This window comes from Fibroporia radiculosa, assembly GCF_000313525.1.
Source record: "Fibroporia radiculosa TFFH 294 genomic supercontigs, scaffold2492, whole genome shotgun sequence".
NCBI lineage: Eukaryota > Fungi > Basidiomycota > Agaricomycetes > Polyporales > Fibroporiaceae > Fibroporia > Fibroporia radiculosa.
The window spans coordinates 71,849-98,811 of NW_012133351.1; the positions used below are offsets into that span (position 1 = coordinate 71,849).

Consider the following 26,963-nt stretch of genomic DNA (forward strand, 5'->3'; position numbering starts at 1 on the left):
TGTATGTCCCGTCGTAAGCGCTCTGACAGAGGAGACATGTTAGTGAACAGGGTAAGACTCATCATCGAGCTACCCACCTGGTTCAAAATCAGATCGCTTTAACGACGCAGTCACCGCACCAAGCTTCTCTACAAGTGCTCTCGCGATGACTTTGAGCTCAGAGATCTGATCAGCGGCGAGGCTGCGAAGGGGCGACTGTGCCTGATTATTATATGACACATAGCCGAAACCTTGCCAGCTCCCAGCATGACCGGCACCTGGAAGTCCAAGGCCGATGTTCGCAGTTGAAAACATTCCATAGAGCCGTTTCAGACCCGCGACGGGCTGATTCTGGGGCTGTACACTTTTTTCCTGGAAATAGTGTACTTCCGTAACGATTGCAACGATTGCACGTTCGAGTTCCACTATATCACTTTCCATTCGGTTTGGTTTGTCACCGGTCGAAAGGCCCGGATCATACTGCATTGCCAGCGCCGATAAAACTAGCTTTGAGAGTGTCCCCGCGACTTTCCGTTGCGTACCCTTCAGATGCGACTGCAATGATTGATTAGCGGATCCCTGCCGCGCGTCTCGCGTCTCGCGCGGGTACAAATGACTTGGGATGTGCCCTGAAGGCGTCGCCGTCACGTATAACAGGTCGCGCACCGCGCGAACGACCTCCAACACCCGTTGGTCTATCTCAGTGCCCTGGTCGGCTCTTCTGAGTCCACTCCCACCATGTGGCATAATTTCTGACACGCTTGCGATTGCTTCTCGGACACGATTTGACAATTCCATAGGCGATTCCTCTGCTGAGGCTGTCAGCGCCTGCTGCAGCTCTTGCGCAAGTTGTTCTGCAGGTGCGAGCTCGACCTGACGTCGAGGTACTCCCGCAGCAAAGACGCTCGCGGACGACCCAGACCGCTCACGCCGCGTAGGGAATAGTTCGGAGTCATCAGAATGAACGCTGCTCGTTGCTGAACCCGATCGCAAACGCTGTACACCATTCCCATTTCTCGAGGAGAGCTCTGATTGCGGAGATGTCCATGAAACCGTCCCGTTCAGCTTGTTGATGTAGTAATAGGATAGGCCATCATCAGCCAGTCGTCGCACCCAAGGTTCCGGTAGGTGCGAACGCTTGGACGAAACACCAAATCCTGCGGTCGCTGTGGTTGCTGCAAGTGTAGATATTTGGGATGTTAATCCAGTGAGATCTGTTTCAGAGTCGTCCTCCACCTCCTGTGGCAAATCTCTCGAATGCTGGCCAGTTTGTGTGTTGACGTAGAAGATCTACGTGAGGCAGGAAGAATGGATGACGTGAGGAACAGAGGATGGTTAGCAAGTGGCGACGACCGAGAGACAGAGTCCAGGTGGCATTGAAGTCATACATGGGAGGTTAGATAATGAAAACATCGCCAGTCGATGTGACATCGACGGTAAGTTCGGTTTAACATCCAGCGAACAAGATACCAGCAAGGAGGTAAGATGAGGTCGACGGGAAGTTCCAGTCAGTTGATTCGGCATAGTATGTAGATACGAATAAAGCCGTGTGTCGCGAGCAAGGTGAGAACGATGAACAACATTGTCAAATACGCAACCAGGAGTCGAGATGACATTTATCCGACGAGAAAGCAAGAGAGATATGATGAGTAAATCGCAAGCCATGAGCGACATGACATCTGGTAGTTTGAACAGGGCACTCACTCGGCCGTCTTGGGAGACTTGGGGCACCCAGAAGTCGTGTGCAGACTTCCCATTTGTATGAGGGCGACCATTCGCATAATTATGAATGTCTACATCGCTGCCCATCCATTCACCATCGCGGTCCTGCTGTGAGACTATCAACGAATCGTCCGGCTGAGAGGGTATCGCCTCCGACGGGCCAAGAGCGGCCTCTGCCTCCTGGTCGGATATGACGGTGACATAGTTACTAGGAAACCAGCCGCGTTCGTCTCCTAAGAGACCATCCCACCATCCAGACTCGAGCTGAGTGAGAACTTCGATGATATCGTTCTTGCGGAATGAGAGGGACGAGGCGTCCGCGGTCTGGTAGTCGTAGAGCGCACGACAGAAGAAAGTGGGTATATATGGCTCGTCGGCTGGTGGCTTTTGTTCTGTTACGTAGCTCGTAGACGCGGCTACAGGATAAGCAGTAGTGGATAATGACACCATAGACAAGGTTGCGCCGGTAGACGTCGGGTGGAAAGCAGATGGTAGCAGGGTAGCACTGAGGACTGAGTGGGAGACCGCGCAGCCACGTGCTAAGCTGTCTGGCCTATGACTACCCGATTCAGACATAAATCATGCGTGGGAATCTATCTTTCGTCGCCACTTGCACAGACACCGTCAACTCTTGTCACCATCACTCGTCAAGAATTAAACCCGAACAGCGTTGCTGCCATCCTCGCACACCGAAGGATGGAAGAGGTCGATAGCACACTTTTTGAACGCGAGAGAGACCGGCTGACAGCAGAAATTACGAGTGTAAGTACGGCTACTTCTACAACGCCGTGACAATTTTCAACATCCACCTCGCTCGTCAGGGCTTCGAAGAGCTTTTATCTTCGAGTAATGGTTTAAACCGCAAGCTTGAGGAGGTATTAGGGATGACGAGAGAATATGAGACGATCGCTGCACTCTGGCAGAGCTTCCACGACCTAATGCGCGGCCAACAAGACGAACCCAGCGAGTTGTCGACCGAGCAGCCCAAAGGGCTGCCGGGGACGGGAGGACATGTTCTTACTGCAAAGCAAGGAAGTGTCGGTGCGACCCACCAAATTGATATATAAAGCTTGAGCAGCCAGCATTCATGGAGGACTCGCAATGTGGATTGACGCAACTACAGGTATCCAAATACAGTGGGACGTTTGGTGTGCAGCGAAAGGTAAACGTAATAATTATGCCTAGAGTTGTAGCGGCTAAACGTCTGCCCAACTCGCGACCTGTGATATAACACGATCAGATCAGTTATAAGATACTGAAGTGATCAACTTTTACCCAAGAGAATCCGTTGAACTCAGCCTGGTCACGGGTAGAGAGTTGAGTGTGCACTGGTGTCAACGTCGGCTGTTCACGTGTGAATTCCTCGTCGAAATTGCTGGTATCAGCGCTGCCGTTCTATCAGACAGTGAGTGACTATCCATGAACTGCGATTGAATAGACAGCGTACGACTGTAGGGAAATAAGTTGGAGGAATCCGCTTGTTTAGTACATCATCAAAGCTAACGTCCTTGAAAAATGGATGTCGTTTGATCTCTTCTGCGTCAGCTTTGCCCGATCCCAGTCGTCGTGCTGGATCCCGGGTAAGTAGCTGGTGGATGATGAGCCAAGTTTTGGTTAGACAGCCTCTAGCGAACCTTCTGAAGTATTGATACTGCATCTCTGGGCATTGTAATTGGGTACAACGGCTCATCTTCCAATATAGCATCGAAGATCTCATCTTCATCGTCCCCACGGAATGGCGACTGTCCTAGTAGCATTTCATACATCAAAACACCAAAAGCCCACCAGTCAACGGCGCGACCGTAGCGCTGTTCCAAAAGGATCTGTAGAAAACGGCAATGTGAAGAAGAGTTATGATGATATTGATAGCTGTCTCACCTCAGGAGCCATGAACTCTGGGGTACCACAGAATGTGCTCGTCGTCGAGCCATACCACATGTCCTCCTTGCAGAGACCGTAATCTGCCACTTTGACATGTCCATCCAAAGTCAATAGTATATTATCCAGCTTGAGATCACTGTATTGCAGTTAATGTTTCTGCGAAATGCTTCGATTCGTTTCTACGAACCGGTAGATGATGCCATTTGCGTGGAAATACTCGAGGGCGAGAAGCACTTCCGAGGCGTAAAATTTGGCTTGTCGCAAGGAGAATTGCTTGCGCTGGATATGCAACATGAGATCACCTCCACTTACATACTCCATGACGAAATAGACACGTGTTTCGGTCTGAAAACATGAATGGAGTCCCAAAAGGAAGGGATGCCGCTCTCGCGCAGCAGCTAAGAACACACGCTTCTCGGAGCGCGTACTATACACATGATAAGTTGATGTAATAACAGACGATAGGACGATTTAAAATTACCTCTCAACTTCGTCATTGTCGATGATGAATTCTTTCTTCAAGACTTTGATAGCGTAAAGGCTACTTGTAGTCTTTTCTTCCGCTAGCATAACCTTACCGAAGTTACCCTTGCCAAGCACGGCCAAGAAGTTGAAGTCGTCCAAACCAACTTTTCGCTTACGCGCAGGCGGTCGATACTGCTGAGACGTCGGTTGTTGCACCTGCTGAGAAGGTGGTGGCAGCGAGGGTTGTCGGTCTGACTGGCTAGGGCGAGCGGCATAGCCAGGTAGTTCTTTCGGAGGGACTGCTTGTTGAGCGGGTGAACTCTGGACCAGGCTCAAAGATTAGCAGCGCAATAGACCAGTGCCTATGCAGTCTCTTACAGGGTATCCGTAAGCTTCTGGCGGTTCGTACCCTCCAGATCCGGAGTGTCCTGAGATAGCTTGTGATGGTGATTCTGTGGGAAGCTGCGAGGAGGCAGCTGGTCGGCTTATAGGTGGCTGTCGAGGTGACTGTCCAGGATATGTCCCTGGACCTGGAGATGCCGTACGCTGGTCAGGAAAGGCTATCTCCACTGAAGCTCCTTGGGGAACTGGGCGACCATAGACAACGTCTTTCTGCGGAACTGGAGGTTCAATAACCTGCATACGCTCTATGTCGCTACTGATCTGGTCTAACGGTGCTTGCTGAGGCATCGAGGTAAGCTGCTGATGCTGAGTTGCTCGACGTGGCTGAACAAGTGTCTTGCCTCCTCGCGCTTTGTTGATATCTCGCCAGTCTCGCAGGAGTTGATTAGCGGTCTCCATCGACATCCCGCAGAAATCGGGTACAAGGTGCGCGCAGTTGGCGTGGCAAGTAATATCACATTCAGTACACCTTCGTGCGTTCTTGCGGCCTAGAGGGAGCATATAGCCACAATGACAACACCAGTTTGCACCAATATTGGTGATCGGCTCAAACCGGTGAGGAATCCGGTGATTGATCTTCTCTGCGTCATCGTCCTGCAACACGTTGAAAAGGTCAGAACCAAATACTTGGAGGTCTGAGACAACTTACGCCAGTATTAGACTTCGAGATACACTTTGTCACAACCTTCTCATAACATTTCTTATGGCAGGTATACCGACAATCTTCACATTGGTAGCCAACTGCATTGAGCAAAAACTCGTTGCAGAACGCACATAGAATGATTTGGTAAAACTGTCGTTGAACAAACTTGTGTCCGTTCATCTCATGTACCTCGTCTTTGCGCTTGCGAACAGCACCTTGACGACCCAAACCGCCAGGGGCATCTAACGGACGTTTACGCACGTTCTCCTTAACTAAACACATACACAATCAGTAAATGGGCATAGACTGACAAAATGAACACATGCCGAAGTTAAGGTGAAGCGCTAACGCGCCGGCAGCTTCAACAGCGAACCAAGCATCAATACCCTCAGACTGGGCCGTAGATATGGAGGACGGCGGTACGACTCGATTATCACCAAAACCAATAGGTGCATTCATATCGCCCACGCTTCCCGCTTGAGCACTAATCGCAGCGGCATCGCCATCCATGGCACCAGCAGTGACCCAGCCCCCCTGGCCGGTCTCCATCATGACTTTCTGCTTTCGCTGTGCGTCCACCAGGTCACTGATCTTGATCCAAAGCAATCCGATCGGAACGGGATGTGCCTCCCCAACTTGCTTGTCGTAAACTGTAATCTCCACTTCGTTGGCCTTCTCTATCGTAATCTCGAAGTCCTCCATCCAACGATCGGTTCGGGAAGGATGCGAGCGAGCACGTTCAGTGCCTTCCACTTTGAAAGAAATGAAGGTCTCGACCTGTTTTGACGCAGAGCGAGACCGCGATGCGAGAGGGGCATGCTCCAGCTCGCGAGCGCCTTTCAGTGTAACCTGGAGCTTTCCGGATAGATTCTTGGAGCGAATATCCTTTCTCTCCCCGTCTACACCGGGAACGCCAACGCCGGAGGGGCCTGGCATATTTTGATTAATCTCTGTATACTTTATAAACGAAATGTAAGAATGCAATACATTACGTACCTATATCTTCTTCTTCATTGGCATCATCTAAGATATGTAATTTCTCGTAGCGTTTCAGGGCAGTTTGCAGTAGATGTATCTTTCTCTCGCTTTCTATCTTTTTGCTTTCAGCCTCCGCTCTTGATCGTTTATCGCCCTCGGCTTGAAACACCTTAGCCATCTTGTCAATACCTTTCTTTAGCTGCTTTTCGACCTGTAACTTAAACTCGAGCTCATGAAGCATGCACGAAATTTTGGCTGTGGTATGAGGTGTGTCCGCCTTAATAAGATCGAGTTTTGTGTACGTCTTCGCAGGGGTGCTGAACGCATCGTCTCCCGGAAAGCTCCCGCCTGACGTGCGCACATCGGGAGACTGGGGGCTCTGTGCGCCACGCCTTGACCCATCTGAATACTGCGACTGAGCATTGCGATTAGTGTCAGCCGCACGCCCAGGACGCTGACCAGGACCCGGGCTTCCTGATCTCTGTTGATCGTCGCGGGCTAGCATCATCTTGCGAGCCTGCAACTGGCGGAGAGTGTCCTCGAAATAGGAGAGCGAGCGCTCTGCTTCTCTAAACTTTGCATCGGTCCCTCTGAGGACATCCGGATTGGTGGTGGCCTGGCGGAAGCGTTTAAGCCCATCCAAAACATTACGCTCGGTCTGGATGCGCTTGTAGACATCTTGGATCTTCTGGTCCAGTTCGTTCGCCTTGACCGACATTTGTCAGGAGCGTAGCGCGTAAACAAAGGCCATGCCGAAACGCACCATAGCTCTCTACCGCAGAGCGAGCACCCGCAAGTAGCGGGACTGTGATGGACTTGCAGACAAAGTGAAAGAGAAGACGAACTGCCGCAGACTCGAAGGACCGAAGAGGCAGTGATGTGTGCATTTGCTTGTTGTCTACACAATTTACTTTTATATGTGCTGGTAAGCAGTTATAATTGCAAATATACCGCAGTTATCTTGCCACCTTTCCTCCAACTGACAGGCTTGTTCATCGACGCCATCATGCCGACGCTCTCAGTCTGCTCTGCTGTTCGTGAAACTCTGGAGAATACAGCTGTTTCTTTGCATGCTCATCACATCCTAATTTCCGGAAAGGCATCTCCAACTTTATTCAGAATTAAGGGCCGCATACCGGATAATGTGGACGTTATACTAGGTTCTAACCTGATCTTCCGTATATGCGGCACAGTCGACTCCGTAGACATAGCACCTATTACTATACAAAAATCTGCTGCAGCAAAACATATAGTCGAATACTTCCAAACGGTATGAGCAACCTTATCATGAATATTTGTAGTCTGACTGGGCTCCCCAGAATTCTCGTCAGTTGGGCATAAGTACCGTAACTGATATCTTCATTGACGAAGATGGTTTCGCAAAGTGTATATGATCTCCAAGGTGTCCTCCAGTCGTTTCTAACATTTTTCAGTTGCTGTAGCGCCATCCCGGCCAGCCAACCTCAGTGTTCATTCATTCGTACGCCTCCTATCGCTGGAGCTTTTGTTATCGTGTAATTCTACCAACCGAGATAAACAAAGTACGTCTATACGTTTAATGTACTATGATTGGTAAGCTAGATAGCGCCTAGTGGTCGAAGGCACCGATCTATTTGGCACTTATGCTTACCTCCCACTACTGTCTGTCCTCGGTAATCTGGTTGAGAAGTTTGTTTCGCTTCATCTCGTAGGGTGTGTACATATTTTCATGACGGGGGTGATCTCATGAGCCGTTGTGTACTGGCGCACAGGTGGTATCCGATGATCTTCGGCCCCTGGCGTAATGTAAGTATTTTATGGATACCGCTTGCGCTTTCTACATCGTCACTGTATTTATGCCTATGCTATATGCGTAGCGACTCGATTTGGAGACGACCTACATACCATCTATTGCTGACTCTGTCAGGAACATCGCCGAGCGGTCTACTGATCCTGACTTTCGTCGCCAATTTCGCCGAATCTTGAAGGTAAATTGTCCCATACATCACCTCATTTAATCTTATCGCGACATAGATTTTGAGAAGACGTTGTTCGTCCGCTGCGTCTGAGTTGCACGCTGCTCTTTCCGACCATTTTGGCGCTTCCGAAATCGAAGTCGATGTGGCAACGCCGTCAGAAGTTGATATAATATGCATTTCACTTGAAGAACTATTCAGGCGAACTATTAAGCCTTCACCTTTCAAGGTGAATTATTCTTATCACTGACAGCCTCTCATTGTTGCCTACTCATTAATAGGGCCAGCATGTTCTAAGCCAGCCTGTCACCTCTGATTTTGAAGATGATAAATCTGTACTTGACCAACTCAGCACAGTCTCGTCAGATGATACTACCAAAATCCTGAATTCGACTTCCGAATACCTTCTGGACGATAACGAGGACGACGACGAGGCAGACACCCTCCATGGTTTCACCGACGACTTTGACATGGGACTTGATGGCGAGGCCGACATTGATGCCGTACAGAGAGAATTATCTTGGAACTCATTTCAAGCGTATGGTATCCCTGTATTACAGCTGGATGCAAGCGCACATACAGACTACGAGGATCCTTTCGCTCCCACGAGGAGTACATCTGAAATGCATGACTGTCGAGGTATTTTGATGCGTAACAACTCCAATCGTGTACGTATGACGAAGTTTCCCAAAGACCTCATTTGTTCTGATCTTACTTTCAAGGCCATCGAAGAACCAACAGATTCCATTTCTGGCGATGGCTTGTTCTCCCCGCTAGAGTGTACGCATGGCCCACCTGACAACTCAATTTTTTGGCCAATTGTAGAAGGTGAAGGTGTATCGGGCGATGGCCTCTTCAATTGCCCGTCTTGTCGCCCTCGATCTACAAAATCCTCTGGCAGCAATTGTATGACAATAGTTTCTGGCGATAACTATCATGACGCGTCATGCTTAGTCCAAAGGCAAGCCGACCTCGGAAACTCCGAATCTGACGACGACTGGGCGACACTGTTCGCTGCTGGAGATTCTACAGTAACCCCTTGTATAGTCTCTATGGACACAGCTTCCGACTTGGGAGATACGACAGACATTTCTTCATCGATGCCGTCGATGTGCATTAGTAATCGGTTGCTGGTGCATCACAGCCGCGAGGTTACAAACGGCCTGGAAGGGCATGGCAGCCCTCTTGCACTTGCGGAGAACTCGCAAAGCTCGAAAAGGAACGCTGGGGGTCTAGAGCTGCCTCTATCACATCGTGCTTGGGTCGACGGCTGTACTTACCACCATTGCTCATTCTTTCAAATCGATGAAACCACGCATGGTTGTAACGAGGCAGCCTTCTGTTCTGGACACGCGCCCGTGTCGTGCTGTGTCACGATGGAGCTAGGCAGCCGAGACAGTGCCAGTATGATAGAAAGGGGTCTGGTAGCTGCATGTGAGGTGATCCTTGATTTAGTAGACTAGCAATGCAAACGAATGTTTTGCATTTCTCATTCCAGTCTGGTGCGGAGGTGTCCAGATCTCATCATGGGCTAAGTCTGCCGACTCTCAGTACTAAATACTGAGCAGTTGGCGGTCGTCATCTGAGAGGGAAACGTGACACCGATCAGGAAGACCACGTGCTTACGTCATGAACCGCAGTACTCCATTCCAAGTTCCGCCAGGCTCCGCTTCTGGGCAGTGGCTGGAGACCTCGGTAATGTTTCGGCGCGCTCCTTCCTACAAACGCATCACCGTCCACCACCCGTTATCGCTTTCCCATAAGGCTCCCGCTCTCTATTTCTGTGCCTGCTCGTCAGAGCCTTCGCGCTCTTGCCGTTTGTCTCCTTTCTTGCGACCCAGTTCGCCATCATGTTACCGGCTCAGCGGAAGAAGGTTGACATGAGTGTGAGCATTTGTTCACCGCTTCTTGCACTACGACGAAATCCACCCTTTTGTAACGCTGAATACCAATACAGAAGCTTACAGAGGAGGAGCAGAAGCTTTTCCGGTTATATGGCAAGTTGCCCACACACAAGAACGTCCTGATGAAAATGCAGAAGGTGTGCTGTCCCCATCATCAATACTGAGCCGAGTTCTGGTTGTGTTCATCTTAGCTTCAGGACCGGAAATACTTTGATTCTGGAGATTATGCCCTCTCGAAAGCTGGCGTTGCCCCTCAGAATGCCGTTGGCACTGCTATCCCCAACCCGGAGAAGTGAGTAGATGTCATCCCAGCTATAGTCTGTCTTGATTAAGATCCCAGTATTCCTGCAGCATCCCGCATGCGTCGTCCCCTTCAGTCAACAGCCATCAGCCTTTATCCATATCCCCAACCAACTCCTCTATGATGCCGGGTAAAGAGAGTCCTCTTGCAGAGCCACAAACAGCGGCAACTGTAGATGAGGCAGAAAAACCTGAATCATCCGATGAGCTGTCAACTGATCACACGGAGAACAACTTCGAAGAGAACGATGGTTGACGATGTAGCTGGCTGCGTGGCTATGGCATTGAACTAATCATCGCTGTTTGATGTGGCAGGTAGCTTTACTTTTGGTATGCAATGTGTATTCTTTCCCGTACGCGCCGTTCTCTTTATTGTCAGGAATTAGCTGTACTACTATCCGACCCGGTGCGCCTTCACATCTGAATATCGTACTATAGGTATCTGGTGATTCAAAGATTGATACTTGATGTGACATGCTATGTGTGACAATTTGTGACCGACGCGAGTTGACGCGTCGAACTAGTCGAGTTTCTTAAACCGAAGCACCACAGCCGTCTTTAAGTCCATCCTCGAGCACGATATCAAACGTACTTATTTGACACATGGAAACACTACGTCGCGAGATTTTGGAGTGTTTTGGTGTTTTGGAAGAAGCTCTTATCGCAGAATGTCAGTTAACACGCCTGTTGCTTGCGTAATATCATTGATTCTGGTTCTGGTTGTATCCTCAGGTGCAAAAATTTGTCAAATGTTCAACTTGAGTGGAGAAGACCTCTTTTATAAGTGGGAGGCAATGAATTTTGGGGTATCCGGTCGACAACCATTCGCATCTGATGTCATTCCGGCTCTCAAAGCGAAGTGCCAGAGCGATTTGGCCAAAGCGACCGTGAGGCAGAAAGTCAGAGTCAATTTGACTGGACCTCTTTCACGAAATCTCGGGAGCGGAATTGGAAGACCGGGAATACGGCTAGATGCTCAACTCGGAAACAAGATACCCGTAAAGCCCAGTGTACGCAGACAGGATGGTTTCGATATGACGGCGAGCGAACAGAAAGCATCTATTGCAGGCTCGAGTAAAGTGAGGTTCATTGGACCAAAATCCGACAAAGTGCCGCATGAACGACATCAATGTGAGCACTACGTTCAAAACTTGTCCGAAGCGAATGGCCACTAATAACTGAAACGCAGACCGGTACATGTACGAGACGGTCTATGATCGAAGTACAGGTAATCAATCCTAGGAGATATCCTCACATTTGACTTACGCATTACATCTAGCGCTAGATAGACGTATAGACGACATGGGACAACTAGTCAAAGAGCACTATGGCATTGAGGATTTGTCTGATCCTTCTGCTGCTACTGAAGTACGTCTCCTTTTTCAATCAATTACGGCGACTTCAATATGATCCTTAGGAAATTGTGACAGTAGTAGGCCGGATCGTGCATGACCTTGAAACCTCCGGAGGCGCGAAATTGAATGAAGCTTCTTTGGTTCTCGAGTCGTCGCGCCAGATGGGTTCTGGTGTCAGAGTGTCTCTACGATTCGATCCAGCACTACAAATTCGTCAAGCAAGACAAGGGGTTGGAAGCATCGGATTCTTCCCAGGTGCTATTGTTGCGTGCAAAGGCAAGAATGGTGGCGGCGGCTGGTTTCTCGTCACCGAGATACTTACTGTGAGCTTTCTCAGAGCATTCATTATGATGGTTAATTGGAGCAACAGTTGCCGCCACTTCCACCTAATCCTGGAATTGCCACAGGTGACAGCGCCGATTCATTCAGTATATGCGTCGCTTGTGGTCCATTCACCCCCGACTCTGATCTTAATTTTAACTCCTGGAAAAAGTTGCTGGATAAAGTCAAGGTGGAGAAGCCCACCGTATTATTACTTGTAAGTAATTCAACACAGCGAACATGCTGTCCTCACTTATATGTACGTTATAGGTGGGGCCATTCATTGACGTCAATCACCCAGTAGTGAAGAACGGTGAAATGGATATTTCTGCGGCTGACATGTTCCATGATAAATTCCAGCTGCTGGACTTTCTAAAATCATCTCCAGATAGCATGGTATTAATTGTTCCTAGTGTGCGAGACGCGATAAGCGATCACGCAGTTTTACCACAGTGCGAACTCGGCTCAGGATTTGCCCCCGATCCTGTATGTCCAGTCCTTGAAAATACTAGCATTGAGGTGACCGACCCGTTGCCCACCAGCGCGTTCTTATGCTACCAAATCCTTGCCGCTTTTCGTTAAACGGCTTGTCCTTCGCGATCACCAGCGTAGATGTCCTCTTCCACCTGCGCAAAGAGGAATTCGTGAAACGCGCGCAAGAGGTTGATCCTATTCCCTCCGTCAGCAAAGAGGAACACGCCAATGATTTGATGACGAACACATGTCGTCACATATTGCAGCAACGAAGGTACGGTCTGACATTCTTAGAATATTCTTTCTAACTCATGCGTAGTTTCTACCCGTTATTTCCGGCCCCTTACGATCTTTCACATGAGGTGAACCTCGATGTATCTCATTCTGGCGGTCTTAATATCTGTACTGGTGGTGCTGAGGCTAGCTTCGCACCTGATGTTCTGATCACACCTAGTAGGCTCAAGCACTTCGTAAAGGTTGGTCTGCAAAGACTGTATATCACTAGTTTCTAACCGATCTGCAGACAGTAGATTCTTCTTTGGCAATCAATCCTTCATCTGTAGCGAAGGGAACTTATGCTATGATAACTTACACAAATCCAGGAGAAGGTGTCTCTATCAATGATTGCGTGAGGGCAAACATTGTGAAACTAGGGTTGACCGCATAGATTTTATATCCCATATTCTTGTTGCATCTTTCTCATAACATTATTTGCCGCCGTTCTCGTGTAATTTTTGTTTATTGCTCTTCGGAAGCGACATGTCACGATACTCATTTTTTGCATTAGCATAAAACTAAGAATCACAAATGGTGGCACTCGACAGCGAGAACCCGGCTGTCGACTTTTGCTCTGCGGCAACAGACAACACTTACCTTGTCCTCTTTTCAAGTTGGTGTGCTCAGGCTGGCAGTAAGTAGTAGTATCTAAAGGCGGACGTTTTGTATAGTGCACAAGCTACATGATTGATTACCAGGCAATAATTTACGTCAACTTCTCAATTTCGCATTGACCAATTCCACCCACGTTCTGCAATACTAGACTTCACCCCCGATTTCGAAGGAGTTGGCATATACAGTGCAGCGACACTCCTTTTCACATCCCTGGTCCTTTTCACACCCATCGAGAAACTTATCCATTTCTATACCGATAAGCTTCTAATTTTTGTTTGAAGTTACTAGATATGGACACTAGCTACACACCAAATATTAGACCTATCGGTCATGGTGCTATGGCTCTATAAATCTGTGAACCAGCAACATCCACTGGCATCAAAGAGTAATGAATTGTGTTGATGTGCTGCTTGTTGCACAACACACATCTGGCATTGATCTTTTGTACTACCAGCTTCAGAACACATTTTTCCTCATTTTATATCTGCTAATGGGCAAGATCAGAGGATTGTATGTCCCTCCGTAATACAATCTATCTGAAAGTCGAACATGGTGTGGCAGAACATGACGAGAAGTGACATGGCACATCAAGCGCGCACAAGATAGGCCTAGATCATGATGTAATGCGCCACCTTCAGCGCAAAGATGCGGCCAGCTTGCACAGTGTGTGACCATAGAGCACCCATATTTGGAAACTATCACAATCAGTAATATGGTTTGGTAGTCACAGATTGTCACTGTGAAAAGGACCACCAAATCCAAGCTCATCGTCGTCGAACAAGATGTTCCGAAAATACATCCCTTATGCTCAAATCCCAAGATCAGAGTAAATGAGAATCATATTGGGATAGAGAAGAAACTATGTAGATACTTTTTGTGAGCGATTGGCCTGATGAACGGCACAGACAGTCATGATGCGCTTAGGTGTGAAAAGGAGCGTCGCTACACTGTACGCTTGCCTTTTATAGCATGATCAGGATCACTACGGTGATGAACTTGTCACGGGTATTAAGGCGCCTGAGCGCCGAGCCGAGAGCACGATGTAACTACATCGCCGCTTCTTCTGCTTACATTTTCTCTGCACACTACTCCAATGGGTCGCGACGAGCTTAAACACTCTTCGAAGCACAAATACTCGCATGACAAGACTGATCGGGGCGCAAGTAAGCGAAAACATAAGTCGGACAGCCACAGCTCAAGCAAGCGTCGCAAAGAGAGCACGCACGTTCACATCGTTGACAATGACCCTAATGACGATGATATGTGGGAAGAGAAGAACATTGATATGGACGGAGAGACGGCATGTTTACTCAATTTTGATCCTATCATGATTTAACACTGCAATTGTCTAGCCTATTGGGACGACAATCCCTACCACAGAAAGCTTAGCGTTAAAGTCTCGGGGTGCTGTTGAGCCCACTGACCCCCCTCTTCCTCCTCCGACAAGGACAGAGACTAGCTTGAAGCGAGAGGAATGGATGCTAATGCCTTCACTCAGTTCTGTTGTGCCCGAAGTCCGCACTGTTTTGAATGTGCCAACAGGCGATGAGTTACTTACGGAAGACTATGGCGAGCCGTCAAAAACAGCAGGGACAATAAGCAGTACTGTCGATTTCTTCTCTACTCTTGGCACAGAATACAAAAAGAAGCCCCCGCCGGACCGACCTGACCCTGATAAGGTGCTCACTGTTCTTACGGTCCTGTCTTTGTGGTGAACCGAGCTGACGTTCGTTTCTGATTTGTAGCTTCACGTCAGCCACAGAGAGCTCAACATGGGACTCAAGGAGGGCAAACACCTGGACGAAATCCCCCAGATCACCCCTAAAGCTAATATTCCTGGTGGACCTGGCTCGCAGTGGCGGATGATGAAGCTGAGGCGAGTGAATGAACAAGCAGAGGAGGAAGGCAAGTCAGTGGAGGATGTTGCGCTCGATCGGTTTGAGTCTATGGAAGCATTCCATGAAGCACAAGAAGAGCGGCGTATCCTCGATGAGAGGGAAGGTAGACGCGCGGGTCGAGGTGGAGAGCGGAAGGAGAAGGGTAAAGAACCGGAAGGTGGGAGGCGCTTCATGTTCACTGACATCGGTGGCAGCGCGCTGTCTAGTCAAAGCTCTTCGTTCCGGCGTCCAGGTCTAGGAGCGAATACACCGTCGACGCCGACACCAGAGCCTCGTCCAAGGAGCAAACGATTTGATTCACTGCAACTCTCTTCACAAAAAGGATCACCCCAAGCACTATCTCACTCTCCCATCCCGACCGCAGTGACGCCATCGGTGTCGTATATGAGCTCGAAATCTCGTGCTCTGTCGCCTTCTTCGTTAAACAAGTTGCAAGCGAAGGTGTTACGAGCGAAACTCATGAGCGCGCCTGACGCTGAGAAGCTGGAGAAAGAATATGAGGAAGAGGTACATAAGGCCCATGGAAGCAGAACAGGTGATGACAGCGTTCGAACGAAGGTTGAAGTATTACCGACACTCGATGCGCGCGGGCGGCTATATGACTTGGGACGAGGTACAGGGGATGACACTCTTCCTTACGGAAATCGCAAGAAGAAAGATAACGTGAGTTTGTCAAGTTAGCTGATATCAACATTTTGATTTATTTATCTTTTGTGATCAAGGTCGAGACTCGAGATCCTAAGACGGGTGAAATTGTTCGCTATAATGCGGATGACGACTCTATTACGCTGGGTGAAATGCTTCGACAGGAGAGGATGGGCGCAGGTCCAGCAGACCAGAAGAATCTGGATGCGGAGTTCGCTCGCCAGATAATGTCGGACGGCAAATTTGAGGTATATGGAGAACTACCTCTATGCTGATACTTATTCAACGGACTTTTACAGAATGATTTGGAATATATGGATGACAACGCTGAAAAATTAGGCAGGAAAAAGATGCGATCTGACGCTATGAAACGGCAATTTGCTATCAATGGTATGTTGTTGCATGCTCGTCAACTAGTGTCGGCTGTCTTCCTACATTAAATCAAACAGATTATAAGCGGACACAAAAAGTCCTGGCTACATGTCCATTTTGTTATAGCGAGGACGACTCTTTGCCTAGGTCCCCTATGATTGCACTTGGAACCCGTGTCTACCTCTCTTGCACGCTCACAGACGAGCTCGTACCGGGTCACTGTCTCATCGTTCCTATTCAACATCATCTTACGATGCTGGAAGGCGATGATGACGTTTGGGATGAAGTTCGGGTATGTTTTGACTTGTGCAGTATTGACAGATTTTCATTCATTGTGATATATTTTCTCACCAGAACTTCATGAAGTGCCTCATGAGAATGTTTGCAGAGGAAGACCAAGGTGTCATTTTTTATGAGACCGTTATCTCGCTCAAGCGGCAGAAACACACAGTGATCGAGTGCGTGCCCCTACCGTGGGCGCAGTTTGAAGTAATTCCAGGATATTTCAAGGTGATTCGCTTACTGATGACGCTTTTTCTTGTTGCTGACACATGGATCCATCTACGAAGGAATCTATACTTGCATCGGAGACAGAGTGGGCTCAGCATAAAAAATTGATCAACTTCTCCAGACCGGGTGGTTTCCGTAGGGCAATGGTACCCAATCTGCCTTATTTTATGGTCCAATTTGATTATAAGGGCGAGAAAGGCTACGGGCATGTTATTGAGGGCACGGAGGAAGCAGCAGGCAACGGTGATGATCCCGAGGGCGACATTGACGAAGGGGAGAAAGGTGGAGGCGAATTTCCTTGGTAAGTTCTCGCAAACATCTGCGTTCTGATCTATACTAATGACAAGCCTTTATACTACAAAGGTACTTTGCGGGAGAGATCATTGGCAATCTTCTTGAATTGGAGCCTCGTCGGTGGCGACGGCCCAGACGGGTAGATTTTCATCAAAACAAAGACCGTGTGGCACGATTCAGAAGGAAGTATGATCAATTTGACTGGACAGGTCTGCTAGGACGGTCTTAGCCTCGACATGATGGCACGTTGGATGTCGTATCATTTCGTCCAAGCACTCTTTGCATATTCAGGATGTATCCTTCTCATAATGAACGACTAGCATCGCGCTTACGACCAACTATCAGACTGGTGGGGTGGGTTTTCATTAGTGCACGTGGACCTTCAATGCAACTTATCGAGAGTCGGGTACCGCCAGCTTCCCGATTAGATGGTAAGGGATATGCAGTACCCCCAAAGCCGTGTGATCGGTAGTCAAAGCCTTCAAACAACTTGAATAACATGATCCAGGTCAGATTGATGTATCTAGTAAGCAGAAATTCTTCGTGATGCAGTTCTTCCTACATCACAAGTGGCTATCGAGTGCACTGACCGGATGCATGCATACAAATATCTCCTACAGGAAACACGGTATGCCATACTGGTCGCTATGCCACTAGTCAGGGCAGTAAGCAGGAGGAACACGTTTACCAGTGAGTAGGGTCGGCACATATCGATTACACTAAAGGCTTAGAAGCTCAACGCGGAAATCTCCACCTAAGAATATCACCCATCGCAGAGCTGTTCTTCAAAAGAGCACTGAACAAGCTATGCAATTTAAAGAACAGGCTCGCACGAGTGCCAGTCGTAGCACCATCTGCCTGCTATAACCCTGAAACGCTCACCGTTCTTCTTAGCGGCGAGAGGACCGTTGTCCAAAATTCTGCATGAAGGACGAGATATCCCGGATGATGGCTCCAAAGGGGTGATGATTCTAGGAAATCTGTGCACCTACCCATCTAAACAGAGACGAGGCTATGCCAGCAAATTGGTCAGATACGTGACTTGGAAATGAGTCGGTAGCAGACTTTGAGAATAGGTATCAACAACTAGGCCAACTATTCATTCCACAGGCTGACCGACAGTCTTTTTAACGGTTCTTGCATCATCTGATATTGGGAATAACTTTCTACGAGCATCAAGGATTTTACGTCGTCAAAGAGTTCGCTGTAGGGGACGGAAATCCCACCTGGATAAAACCACCTATGATCGTACGCGATTCATCATAGATTAACTAAGCCATGGCCGTATAAGAAAGTGCGATGAGATGGTGTATTGTACGTGTGGACCGTGTTACCTATGACCGAAGTATTTCATGTAGGCTGCGTCGTACTCTCTCACCTAAACCCTTCCCAATGAACACGATCTTGCCCACACCTGGTAGCCCAGTACTTTCTTCTTCCCCCTCTCCCTCGACTTTTACAATTTCATACAAGCTGCGCACACCTTGCAACACATATAAGTCTCCTCCTTTGGTGGCGAATAGCCCTTTGCAGCGCAGAATTTCGAGCTCTGAGCTATTGTCGTTTTCCCCAGGAACTCGGCTCTCCCATAATACGGTGCGAATCCATTCGTCAAGGTTTTCGAATTGTAATGGGCCCAGAGGAGGGCAGACAATCTGCATGCTGGTTATGCCCCGGATCTCGTAATGGGTTGGGCCACGATCTTCATGGCTATGGCTGTGATCATCCCCATGCATGTGTAAGTGCAACGGCGCAGAGCCTTGTGATATCAAGCGTGAAGAATATGCATTGATTCCCATAATGTTTTTCAGATCGATTCCTGCTTGGACTGTCTGATAAATCGTTGCGGCAGGGTTTATCTTGCGAATGACCTCTTCCGTCTCTTCGATATCGGTCGCACCAACTAGATCGACCTTGTTCAGTAATATCACATCGGAGCCAGCTATCTGTCTGATTTATAACACGCATGATGCATCAGTCTCGGTGGAATCGGTAATTGCACCTCATATACCTCAAACTTTCTCCTATACCATCGTCAATATGATCCTCTTCCATTTGCTGAGAAAGGAGTGTCAAAACGAGGGAGATCAACTTAGAGATATTGCTCACCTGTCTCCCAAAAACGGCATCAACAACACAAACTACGCCGTCGAGATGGATGTCCTCGCCTAAACCCATTGCATATTCCTCGTTTTGCCAAAATAGCGATGCAATAGGACCTTGAGCGATGGAAGTATATCAGAAAATATACAAAGCATAATGGTAAAAGTCATCGTACCCGGATCTGCAAGTCCGGTAGTCTCTAATACAATATGATCAAAGGCGCCTTTTCGCTGCATAAGTTTCTCAATGGCCGCAATGCCAGAATCTTTGATACTACAGCATAAACAGCCGTTAGCAAGCTCAAGGAACTCTTCAGATTGCTGAGCAGTATCTCCAGTAGACGTGACATTAATGGTTTTCGCTGGTGAGCCATGCATGTGAGAGCATATCGGGGCCAATGAGGACGCCTTGCCAACCTTCTATGTCCTATACCTTGCAAGATGAGTATGAGTGAACAAAACAGGCCGAACGCTGTATTCACCGCTGTATCACCGAATTCATTCATTATTACGGCAATTTTATACCCATGTCGCTCGGACAAGATGCGTCTGCATAGTGAATGCTAAGCCCCAACCTCAATATTTCGAACGAAGAGACAACTATACTTAACCAAAGTGGATTTTCCTGCCCCCAGAAATCCGCATATAATGGTCAGAGGGACCGTCGTAGGCTGCGCGTCTCTCGCTATGTTCGCTCCACCCGCATCCACGAGTTGTCTATCTACCGCGATCAGCGAGCACAATTTGTTCATTGGAAATCCGGTTAACATACGGTATCTCTTCGTCGTCTTCCATATTTATTGTTCACTGTTGGTAGTAAGTCACTAACCTAAGGTCAAGCGAGCCTGGGGCCTTGACGCGTAAGTAGACGCGCGTCGCACATGTTAGGCCCTTGGGAGCCTGCAGGATTCATTACCATTACTTAGGACGTATCGTTGCTCACGTCAATCGCTCGCTCCATCCACCAAAGCATTCAGAGTGCTTTTCTTGAGCTATGGCAGCGGTAATCATGAATGAGGAGCAGATTCGTGAGCTGATTCAAGGCCCAGGAGACGTTGAATGGTCGTAAGTACGCGATTCGCACCATCAACCTGAGCCATTCTTAAGTGCTCTGACATATGATTAGATATGAAATGCGCAGGAAATGTCAGGAAATACTTCCAAGCCTACTCCTTGGTCCGCTTCAGGTCTCTAAATCGTTGGAGACGCTTCAATCCCTAGGAGTCACTCACGTGTATGTATTCGCGATTGTCAAGCTTTGCCGCAGACCTGGATATATATATTGAATCCCAAGGGTATGCATACGCGACGCAAAAGAGGCCTTCTCTGTGCGTCCTCGGTTTCCAGACCATTTTCAGTACATGGTATTGGATGTCGAAGATAGCGAGGAGCAAAACCTCATCCGCTTATTTCCTGCGTTCGTACACAATTTCCATCACATCAGAGGGCTAAGAATTGATGCTGCGCTTTGAAAAGCGCAAAGCAATTCATTGAAAATGCAATCACCCAGGGCGGCCGAGTGCTTGTCCACTGCAATGGTGCGTCCTGTTGACGCTTGCCATTTCGCCACACCACTCAATTATTATGGGTGTGTAAGGCGGTATCAGTCTGTCTCCGTCCTTCGTGGTCATGTACGTGATGCAACACTTCAATCTATCCTGGGAAGATGCATTGCATCTCGTACAAAATCGACGATACTGCATCTCACCCAACGGTGGATTCCTCACTCAAATCAAGGTAATCTCATTTTATGCTATTTCTAGAACGATGCTGCATAGCAGCATACTTTACAGGAGTATGAGTCTATATATAAAGCACGTAATGCCGTAGCCGCATTCCCGCCACAGCAACGTCTTGTGTCAGTGAGGCGAAAGCGGTCAGACGAGGACAGCGAAGATGAAAGGTAGGATCGACGAATGCCTCAGTGGAGTGCATGATTTAACGCTATCCTTTAAACCAGAGAGGATGAGCGCAAGCGCGTTCTCATGGATCAAGATGATGCTATGGAATCATAGTTCACTTTATAGTACGCCGCACGTTTCAGATTCTAATTTTCTGGGGCATTGAGATTATAAGTTACGTGAATTCTGCAACTCTAATGATCCTATGTATATCATCCACCCACACTGTCTCTCCTGTTGTATATCCGTTCTCATTGCCAATATAAACTGTATTGCAATACTGTCTTCGCCATACATCTATATCACAACGTCTTGATCTTAGCTTTCTCTTTCTCTTGAATGATCCTTTTTGCGTGCACATCTACAGGAAAGTTAAGCGATCGTTCCGTTAGACTGGCGTCATCAGCGCACCCTTTCGTTTAACCCAAGCCTCCACAGATATACCAGCAAAGACAATTGCAGCACCAAGCCATTGCTCTGCCGAGAGCTTGTGGCCATAGACGAAAACAGACAGCAACATTGTGAAAAGCTTGCGGGTAAGTGTGATGGTCCTACCCAAAAGATTGGTGAATAATACAGTCTTTATTCAATACAAAATCACTACTTACACAAGTGTGAGAGAGCCAAAATGTTGCAAAGTCTCAAAGATAAAGAGTTGACCTAGCGCCCCAGTGAGCGCGTATTGAGCTAGGGGCATGGTGACGGATGGATGAGTACGTATAAATTCCAGCGCGCCTTGCAGCTCTGTGCCATTATCGGATGGGTGTAGAACGGGAATGTATGGAAGAGGAAGTATTGAAATGACAGACGTGAGGAGCGTGCAGAAGACGTTGATCCAGAACATCATCTGTTGGCCCGTGACGCGGTACTGGGCGAAAATCTCGTCCTGTGTAGAATTGGTGGCGCCGTCTATGGCAAGGTTTATGAGAAGATATGTGATGCCAATGAGCTGCGCATACGCTGACAGTTCAGGACCAGCCTTCGTCTTGGAAGGCTTCTCCGCTCCGAAACCCATAAAAACGGTGATACCCAATGTAACCATACCTACGACGAGATACTTGTGGGGCGCAAAACGGCGGCGATACAAGAGAACATTCATGATCATGACTGGGACGAGTTTGCACGATTTCCCTAGCACCATGGTCGGGTAGGTAATATAGGAAAGGGCTGCGAAACCAAATGGAGCGGCCGCTGTGATAAAGACAGAACATTGGAGATATCTGAGAAGCAGTGACTTGTTGGGAAAGCCACTTCCAAGGTAAGGTGAACGATCATTTGCCTTGGCTGTGCCATTCAACGCCGATTGTGGGTTGATATATGCAAGCCCGAGCAGCTGCTTGAATGTATGCGATGATGGCCTTCGAATAGCAAGATAAATTAGGGCAGATAATGCACTGAGGGCACTCTGGCACGTATTCATGAAGAGTGGCGAACGGAATTTATCACTGGAGCTGCCGTCGACGGTCTGAAAAGGAACGGAAACTTGACGGCTGTGGATTAATGGGCAGGCCCATTGAGACTACATGACTACGTACGTCTTTCCTGAGCGATAGCCCATAACTAAAAGTATGGCATTAACGACTGTTCCACGCAAGGGCAGAGCGGAACCTGACCAAGAACATCGAGTAGACTCCAACCACGCATAGACCGAGCCTAGATTCATGGTGAACATTTCAAGAAAGCGTAGTGTTGAAGTTCCAAATGCATACCGTAAGAACGACATGGCCGTTGTGACTACAGCTCACAGGCAACTGAAAGGAGAGCTAAGTTACAACTTAACTTAAAAGTAGCCGCGTCGGACTCGGAGACTCGGCCCATGGGCAGTCCGCGATCCATGGAGACGTGTCGCATCGGTCACGTAGCAAAATGAAACGTGGCATCGAGAAATCCGATTAGATTGTGATGGCAGTCGCGATCTCGTCCTCTCTCCACAAAAAAATGTGATTCTCTCTCTCTAGTGTCTGCACTAGCCTATCACCAGTTCGAATCACACGAATACTCAGAATGGACAATGAAGACATCTGGAATGCTGATCCAAAGGCAGTACAGGACTCGGAATGGTCGAGATTGTCATCGAACTTCACTACCGTATGTACGCGAATTACTGTAAGGAACGGGATGACAGCGACGCTTACCTCTACTGATTTAGGCTGGATATCGTGAGGGGATCACTTCCGGTAAAGAGTCTGCATTGCAAGCTGGTTTCGATGAAGGATTCGCCGAAATTGGTACGCCTCTAGGACGAGAACTGGGTATACTTCGTGGTGTAACCGCTGCTCTACTCTCTTCCCTGACTCGCAATGAGGACATGTACCGGGGCATTATAGAAGAGGTGCTCGAGATTGGGTCACGATTAGGAGCAGTACGGCTTACTGACATCGCACCGCCCGACCTGGAGGCAGAGCGCCATGCCCGTGAACACCTCAGCGCTGAAGACGAGAGCAATGTGGGCGCGGAGCTTAACGAAGAGGTGAAGGAGAGGCGCGACATGGAGCGGCTAGAAGATATGATGTTATATTTGGGAAATGACTCACTCGAACGTGCGACTAGGCCAACAATCGATGACGTCCATCACATAAAGGAACACCTTCTCAGCCTCTGTGCACGACTTAGTATATCCTTGCAGTGGAACTAAAGCGTTCGAATATCATATACGCGGCTATGTCGGAAATGGACACTCGGACAAGGATCGATCGCGAGTGGTGAGTAGATTTACGGCGCAGAAGTTTTCGTCGATTCGCTCACCTCCGGGTAGTACGTTGCCGCAGACCACTATATGTCGGATCAGATGTGCTTTGCAATCCAGTCATATAGAGGCAAGTTACAATGCTTGCACGGAATATGCTATTGTTCATATTACTCATCCTTTACTAGTATTCCGCAGATTGCATAGCGAAGAACGTGGGAAAGTTATCATTCTATATATAGCAGGCGCTGCAGAGTGGCTCATTAGTTCTGTCATTATGTTATTCTAGTAAGATAGGTCAAGTCGGTACAATCTAATTCGAGCAAAGTAGATCTCTAGTAGGTATGGTACTTGTACCATGTGTGTAGCCCATCCACATAAGTTTATGCGTACAACGTCGCAATCCGTAGGCAAAAGACAGTGCTGCATTAGTGACAGTGATAGAGCATCCAAATAGTCCAGAGACCAAACCACTCGTTCAACTCCAGACATCCAACAGCATCCTACTCCTTTCCTTGAGTAACTTCAGCTCAGCCGCACCCTCAACTTCGGCAGAGCCGCCCTTCGCCTCGCCCAAGATACGGCAGAGCGTCTCCTCCACAGCCTTGCTCATACTCTTTGCATCACCACACACGTACACGTAACCCTTGCCATTCAAGATCGCATCCGCAATCTGCTCGTGGTCTTCCCATAGCAAATCTTGCACGTAGATCTTGCTACCGTCTGGCTGGTATGGGGGCTGCCGCGAGAACGCGCAGCGCATCGTGAACTTGCCATGCAACTCCTTTGCGTACTCTGTCCACTCGTCCTTGTACAAGAAATCCTGGTCCGAGCGCCGGCAACCAAAGTACAGCCGGATATTACCCCAGTCGGCGAGACCTTCAACACCATTCTTCTCAATGGTGCGACGAGCCATAGCGACACGCTCTTGCACAAAGCCACGGAATGGCGCAACACCCTAAAATATACATTGAGAGCCATCAAAGTGGAGATGATAAGTATCACTCACTGTGCCAGGACCGACCATGATGACTGGGCTCTTCGGATTTGTGGGAAGCCTGAAGGTCGACCGTCTGACGTGTACAGGAGCCTTGTAAATAGCCTCCTGCCTGTAGGCACCACGGGGACCTTCGATGGCATACTTCGGTGTAAGAGCAAGGGCAGGGTGCGCCTTATCCGCAGCGAGAGGTATAGGCTCGCCACGAGCAGCGAACTTGAGGTTCAGGAGGAAGTTCGAACCAACACCGTGCACCCACTTAGTCTTAACCTTGTCGTTAGGGATAGACTCGTAAGCGAGGACCACAACGGTGGCATGAATCGAGTTCGGGTGGAGTTTGGGGCTGGAAGAAATAGAATAGTACCGAGGCTGAAGACGGGGGATAGATGAAACTACAATGTCGAAAGGAATCGCCCACGGTGTGGTGTTCTCGATGGTAGGAGCAGTGGAGATGTCATTGCCGGCCGCCAGCTGCAACACCTCGCCGAGCTTGAGACATCCGTTGGCAACAACATTGGCATATTCCTCCTTGTTGGTGTTAAGCATCTGTAAAAAGCCCTCTGCTTCAGGAGTAGGAGCGAATTTGGAAATGGCACCAAGTATCTGGCGACCAGCGACGGCGCTGATGTCGATGTAGTGACGAAGGACCGTGATGTAAGTGGTAGGGACTGGGAAGGGTACCTTGGCAAGTGCAGGATCCAGCGACTCAATGTTAATAACCTTATCCTTTTTGTCGTACAAGCCGAGAGCACAGAGCAGCCGTTGTACTTCGAACTCGGCGTTGGATGGCCAGACCCCAACATGATCACCGTGCTGATACGTGATGCCAGAGCCTTCAGTGTTGAATTCGATATGAATGCAGTTACGATCTGTGCCCTCCTCGAAAAGCTCGCGAGCAACAGCGATGGGTGCAGGGTATGGGTTCTTCGCATCGTGAATGCCTTTCGAGCGAGTAAGAGCGCGAGCAGATAATTCCCCTGCGAGGAGTCAGACATCGTAGTTCAATATGAAAACATGTAGCTCACCAAGGTAGACCTTCTCCGGAGGATGCTCATCGACCTCCGTGACAGCGAAGTCGGGGGTGTCCCCGCCCTGTCCCTCCTCGACGTTCATGGCCTTGGCGAATGCTTCCCACATGCCGTCCTTCCACTCCAAGTAGTCCTCCTCCATACTCTTATCGTCATCACCTTCTCCACGCTCACCAATGCGAATTCCGCCCATCTTCTGCATGTCCCGGTCGACATTCTTAGCAATCAGATTGTAGTGCTCATACGTCTTGTTACCGAGGCCAAATACGACATATTTGATGGCGGGAAGCTTGTGTTCACCATTGCTCAACTCGAAAGACTCGTCGGAGAGATTCTGGCAGAGCGTGACAGCGTTATCGGTTGGTTCTCCCTCACCATAGGTGGCCATGACAAAGAAGACACAGCAATCCTCGGGAACCTGGTCCAAGTTCTCGAAATCGTATTCTTCCGGATCGCAGACGAGAGACGCGAGACCAAATTTAGTCTTCGCCTCTTTCGCAAGACGAATGGCATACTCCTCCGCAGTACCAGTTTGGGAGCCGTAGAAGATGACAATTCGTTTTTTCTGAGCAAAAGGTCAGAACACTTAAGGAAGTACGAGCTGGGGATGCTTACGCCTTCTTTCATCTTCGCAACAAAGTCCCGAGGATTCCCAGACCCGGCACTCGCCTTCGGAGCGGCAACGGGCACTGACTTTGGTTTGGAGGCGGCGAAGAGCTGGTCGCGGAAGAGATACACTGCCGCGAGGACCAGACCAACCGTAAGGATCACGATGTCCGACGACGACGCCATTGGAGAAGTGACTAGCACACAATGAGGGGAGATGACAACGATGATGAGGGCTGTGTGAGGGAGAGACGACACTAAAGATGATACGACGGGAAGAAGTGAGCGATAGCTGAGGCTCGACTGGCTTCAATTTTATGTATCGTTCGTGAGCGCCTGCACCCGTGTCAAGTTCGGTCATGCCTTCCTCGTAAGAACCTTCACTTCTGAAACGAATCCCAGACAGATGCCGTGCAGACAGCCCGATACTGGATACTCGCTCGAATGAAAGAGCGGAACCCCTCTCCGACGGCGTCGTTGAAAGCATGATTTTCTTGACACGTAGTACGCCAAAATCTTTGAGGTGAGTACTAGAAGCGACAACCAACGCGCGCCAGTGCATACGGGCCGAGAACATCCCTATCTCGTACGATTGTCCTTGTCATTGCGGTGCTCTCCAAAGGCTTCCACTACGCCGATAACACAACGACCATG

At 48.8% G+C, this 26,963-nt stretch overlaps 10 protein-coding genes across 10 annotated transcripts; 5 read left to right on the top strand and 5 right to left on the bottom strand.

Annotated features, from left to right (window-relative positions):
• Positions 1-69: 69 nt before the first annotated feature.
• FIBRA_03962 (uncharacterized protein) lies at positions 70-2,151 on the bottom strand (the record flags this gene model as incomplete). Its single annotated transcript, XM_012325784.1, has 2 exons — positions 70-1,269; positions 1,684-2,151. 2 exons carry the CDS (start codon positions 2,149-2,151, stop codon positions 70-72), a joined length of 1,668 nt encoding a protein of 555 aa, XP_012181174.1.
• Positions 2,152-2,256: 105 nt separating this feature from the next.
• Positions 2,257-2,768, top strand: FIBRA_03963 (uncharacterized protein; the record flags this gene model as incomplete). The annotated part of the gene is made up of 2 exons (XM_012325785.1): positions 2,257-2,463; positions 2,523-2,768. 2 exons carry the CDS (start codon positions 2,257-2,259, stop codon positions 2,766-2,768), a joined length of 453 nt encoding a protein of 150 aa, XP_012181175.1.
• Positions 2,769-2,897: 129 nt separating this feature from the next.
• FIBRA_03964 (uncharacterized protein) lies at positions 2,898-6,788 on the bottom strand (the record flags this gene model as incomplete). The annotated part of the gene is made up of 12 exons (XM_012325786.1): positions 2,898-2,921; positions 2,977-3,096; positions 3,149-3,289; positions 3,336-3,524; positions 3,580-3,718; positions 3,770-3,861; positions 3,895-4,009; positions 4,064-4,368; positions 4,426-5,043; positions 5,099-5,364; positions 5,404-6,042; positions 6,089-6,788. The coding sequence occupies 12 exons, from the start codon at positions 6,786-6,788 to the stop codon at positions 2,898-2,900; spliced, it is 3,348 nt and encodes a 1,115-aa protein (XP_012181176.1).
• Positions 6,789-7,076: 288 nt separating this feature from the next.
• On the top strand, positions 7,077-10,485 carry FIBRA_03965 (uncharacterized protein; the record flags this gene model as incomplete). Its single annotated transcript, XM_012325787.1, has 11 exons — positions 7,077-7,340; positions 7,390-7,456; positions 7,513-7,611; positions 7,663-7,762; positions 7,822-7,855; positions 7,927-8,037; positions 8,084-8,254; positions 8,307-8,693; positions 9,983-10,066; positions 10,127-10,221; positions 10,281-10,485. 11 exons carry the CDS (start codon positions 7,077-7,079, stop codon positions 10,483-10,485), a joined length of 1,617 nt encoding a protein of 538 aa, XP_012181177.1.
• A 347-nt stretch (positions 10,486-10,832) lies between these two features.
• On the top strand, positions 10,833-17,218 carry FIBRA_03966 (uncharacterized protein; the record flags this gene model as incomplete). The annotated part of the gene is made up of 18 exons (XM_012325788.1): positions 10,833-10,899; positions 10,962-11,360; positions 11,419-11,457; positions 11,509-11,597; positions 11,647-11,907; positions 11,955-12,122; positions 12,176-12,391; positions 12,448-12,653; positions 12,699-12,855; positions 12,903-13,007; positions 14,623-14,949; positions 15,016-15,831; positions 15,891-16,061; positions 16,113-16,203; positions 16,263-16,477; positions 16,540-16,695; positions 16,755-16,996; positions 17,059-17,218. The coding sequence occupies 18 exons, from the start codon at positions 10,833-10,835 to the stop codon at positions 17,216-17,218; spliced, it is 3,885 nt and encodes a 1,294-aa protein (XP_012181178.1).
• Positions 17,219-18,323: 1,105 nt separating this feature from the next.
• Positions 18,324-19,886, bottom strand: FIBRA_03967 (uncharacterized protein; the record flags this gene model as incomplete). Its single annotated transcript, XM_012325789.1, has 8 exons — positions 18,324-18,939; positions 19,001-19,047; positions 19,099-19,208; positions 19,268-19,453; positions 19,509-19,518; positions 19,574-19,640; positions 19,698-19,808; positions 19,864-19,886. 8 exons carry the CDS (start codon positions 19,884-19,886, stop codon positions 18,324-18,326), a joined length of 1,170 nt encoding a protein of 389 aa, XP_012181179.1.
• A 199-nt stretch (positions 19,887-20,085) lies between these two features.
• Positions 20,086-21,106, top strand: FIBRA_03968 (uncharacterized protein; the record flags this gene model as incomplete). The annotated part of the gene is made up of 7 exons (XM_012325790.1): positions 20,086-20,156; positions 20,218-20,325; positions 20,386-20,508; positions 20,568-20,629; positions 20,689-20,828; positions 20,885-20,994; positions 21,052-21,106. The coding sequence occupies 7 exons, from the start codon at positions 20,086-20,088 to the stop codon at positions 21,104-21,106; spliced, it is 669 nt and encodes a 222-aa protein (XP_012181180.1).
• A 188-nt stretch (positions 21,107-21,294) lies between these two features.
• On the bottom strand, positions 21,295-22,655 carry FIBRA_03969 (uncharacterized protein; the record flags this gene model as incomplete). The annotated part of the gene is made up of 4 exons (XM_012325791.1): positions 21,295-21,353; positions 21,404-21,543; positions 21,601-22,482; positions 22,528-22,655. 4 exons carry the CDS (start codon positions 22,653-22,655, stop codon positions 21,295-21,297), a joined length of 1,209 nt encoding a protein of 402 aa, XP_012181181.1.
• Positions 22,656-22,996: 341 nt separating this feature from the next.
• On the top strand, positions 22,997-23,627 carry FIBRA_03970 (uncharacterized protein; the record flags this gene model as incomplete). The annotated part of the gene is made up of 2 exons (XM_012325792.1): positions 22,997-23,080; positions 23,142-23,627. 2 exons carry the CDS (start codon positions 22,997-22,999, stop codon positions 23,625-23,627), a joined length of 570 nt encoding a protein of 189 aa, XP_012181182.1.
• A 529-nt stretch (positions 23,628-24,156) lies between these two features.
• FIBRA_03971 (uncharacterized protein) lies at positions 24,157-26,871 on the bottom strand (the record flags this gene model as incomplete). The annotated part of the gene is made up of 5 exons (XM_012325793.1): positions 24,157-24,636; positions 24,688-25,652; positions 25,701-26,268; positions 26,319-26,506; positions 26,580-26,871. 5 exons carry the CDS (start codon positions 26,869-26,871, stop codon positions 24,157-24,159), a joined length of 2,493 nt encoding a protein of 830 aa, XP_012181183.1.
• Positions 26,872-26,963: the final 92 nt, after the last annotated feature.